Source organism: Psammomys obesus, unplaced genomic scaffold (assembly GCF_907164565.1).
Source record: "Psammomys obesus unplaced genomic scaffold, mPsaObe1.curated_primary_1811, whole genome shotgun sequence".
NCBI lineage: Eukaryota > Metazoa > Chordata > Mammalia > Rodentia > Muridae > Psammomys > Psammomys obesus.
The window spans coordinates 2,789,824-2,791,154 of NW_026594418.1; the positions used below are offsets into that span (position 1 = coordinate 2,789,824).

General features: G+C 46.1%; 1 protein-coding gene across 1 annotated transcript in view; it reads left to right on the forward strand.

Annotated features, from left to right (window-relative positions):
- Positions 1 to 972: 972 nt before the first annotated feature.
- Positions 973 to 1,331, forward strand: part of Tusc1 (tumor suppressor candidate 1) — a 26,716-nt gene continuing 26,357 nt past the window's right edge. Inside the window, exon 1 of the mRNA XM_055618957.1 lies at positions 973 to 1,087. Coding sequence (XP_055474932.1) covers positions 973 to 1,087 — 115 coding nt within the window. The remainder of the gene's footprint in view (positions 1,088 to 1,331) is intronic.

A 1,331-nucleotide genomic window follows, 5' to 3' on the forward strand; every position in this document is an offset into this window, starting at 1 on the left:
CTCACCTCCCGTCCTGTCCCCACCATCCTCCAGTACTCCCTTTCTCCTCAGAAAAGTCTCAGAAAAAGGGAGGCCTCCCGTGGATATCAACTTTGCCATGTCAAGTTGTAGTAGGACTAGGTACATGATCTTCTATTGTGGCTACACAAGGCAGCCCAGTAAGGAAAAAAGGGATCCTGAGGTGGCCCACAGGTTCAGATACAGCACCTGCTCCTGCTGTTAAGAATTTCACATGAAGACGAGCCGCACAGACTGAGTTGTCATATATGTGCAGAGGGCCTAGGTCCATCTTAAGAATGCTCTCTGCTTGGTGGCTGATTCTCTGTGGGCCCCTATCAGCCCAGGTTCGTTGGTTCTGTATGTCTTCTTGTGGCGACTTGCACCTGTCTAGCTCCTTCAATCCTTCATCCTTATCTTCCACAGAATTCCTCAACCTGTATTTCTTTAAGGGATTTATCCATTTCTTTAAAGGCCTCTATCATCTTGTTGAGATTGGACTTAAAGTCATTTTCTTATGCTTTAGCTGTTAAGATATCCAGGGCTTGTTGGCTTTGGTGGTGCCATATTGCTCTGGCTGGTGTTGATTATGTTTTTATACTGGCCTTTAGCCATCTGAGTTTTACAGTTAAAATAGGTTTAGATGTTGATTTCTGAGTTTATCTTTAATGGATAGGTATTGTTTTGTTGTTGTTATTGTTGTTGTTTTGTTTGTTTGGTAATGTTTTTCCCTTGGTTTCTGTTCTATGTCTACTGCCCTAAATGGTCTGGAGTTCTGGTGATGACCTACTCTTCAGGTTCAGTTGGGGTCTCCCCTGCAGGCTTTGTGGTCCGTGTTTTCTCTGGTGTTTTGGGTGCTACCTTGGCCTCTGGGGGCCTTAGTACCAGTTGAGCTGAGGTAGGCCTCCAGGAAATCAGGCTCTGTTGTGGGCTGGTAAACCGAGTCCAGGGGAGTGGGGTGCAGTTTCAGGCTTGATGGGTGTGTTTTATGGAAGTATGGTGGGCAAGAGCTTGGGGCAGCGTCTTACCTGTTTGTCCCTGGTGACTGCAGACTTCCAGGAGTGCAGTCGAAGTTGTGGGGTGCGAAATGGTACACAGGGTATAGTGTGCAATTTACTGCTGTTGAGAGTACTTACTGGGCAGTTTAAGGTTAGGGGTTTGGAGGGGCTTACCTAATGTCCTTGTTGCTGGCAGAACTGTGGAGCACAGGGTACAGGGTGTACTTTACTGCTGTTGGAGATGCTTTCAGGAAAGGTAGCTAACATGACCACCTTCTTCTTCTTCTTTTTCTTCTTCTTCTTCTTCTTCTTCTTCTTCTTCTTCTTCTTCTTCTT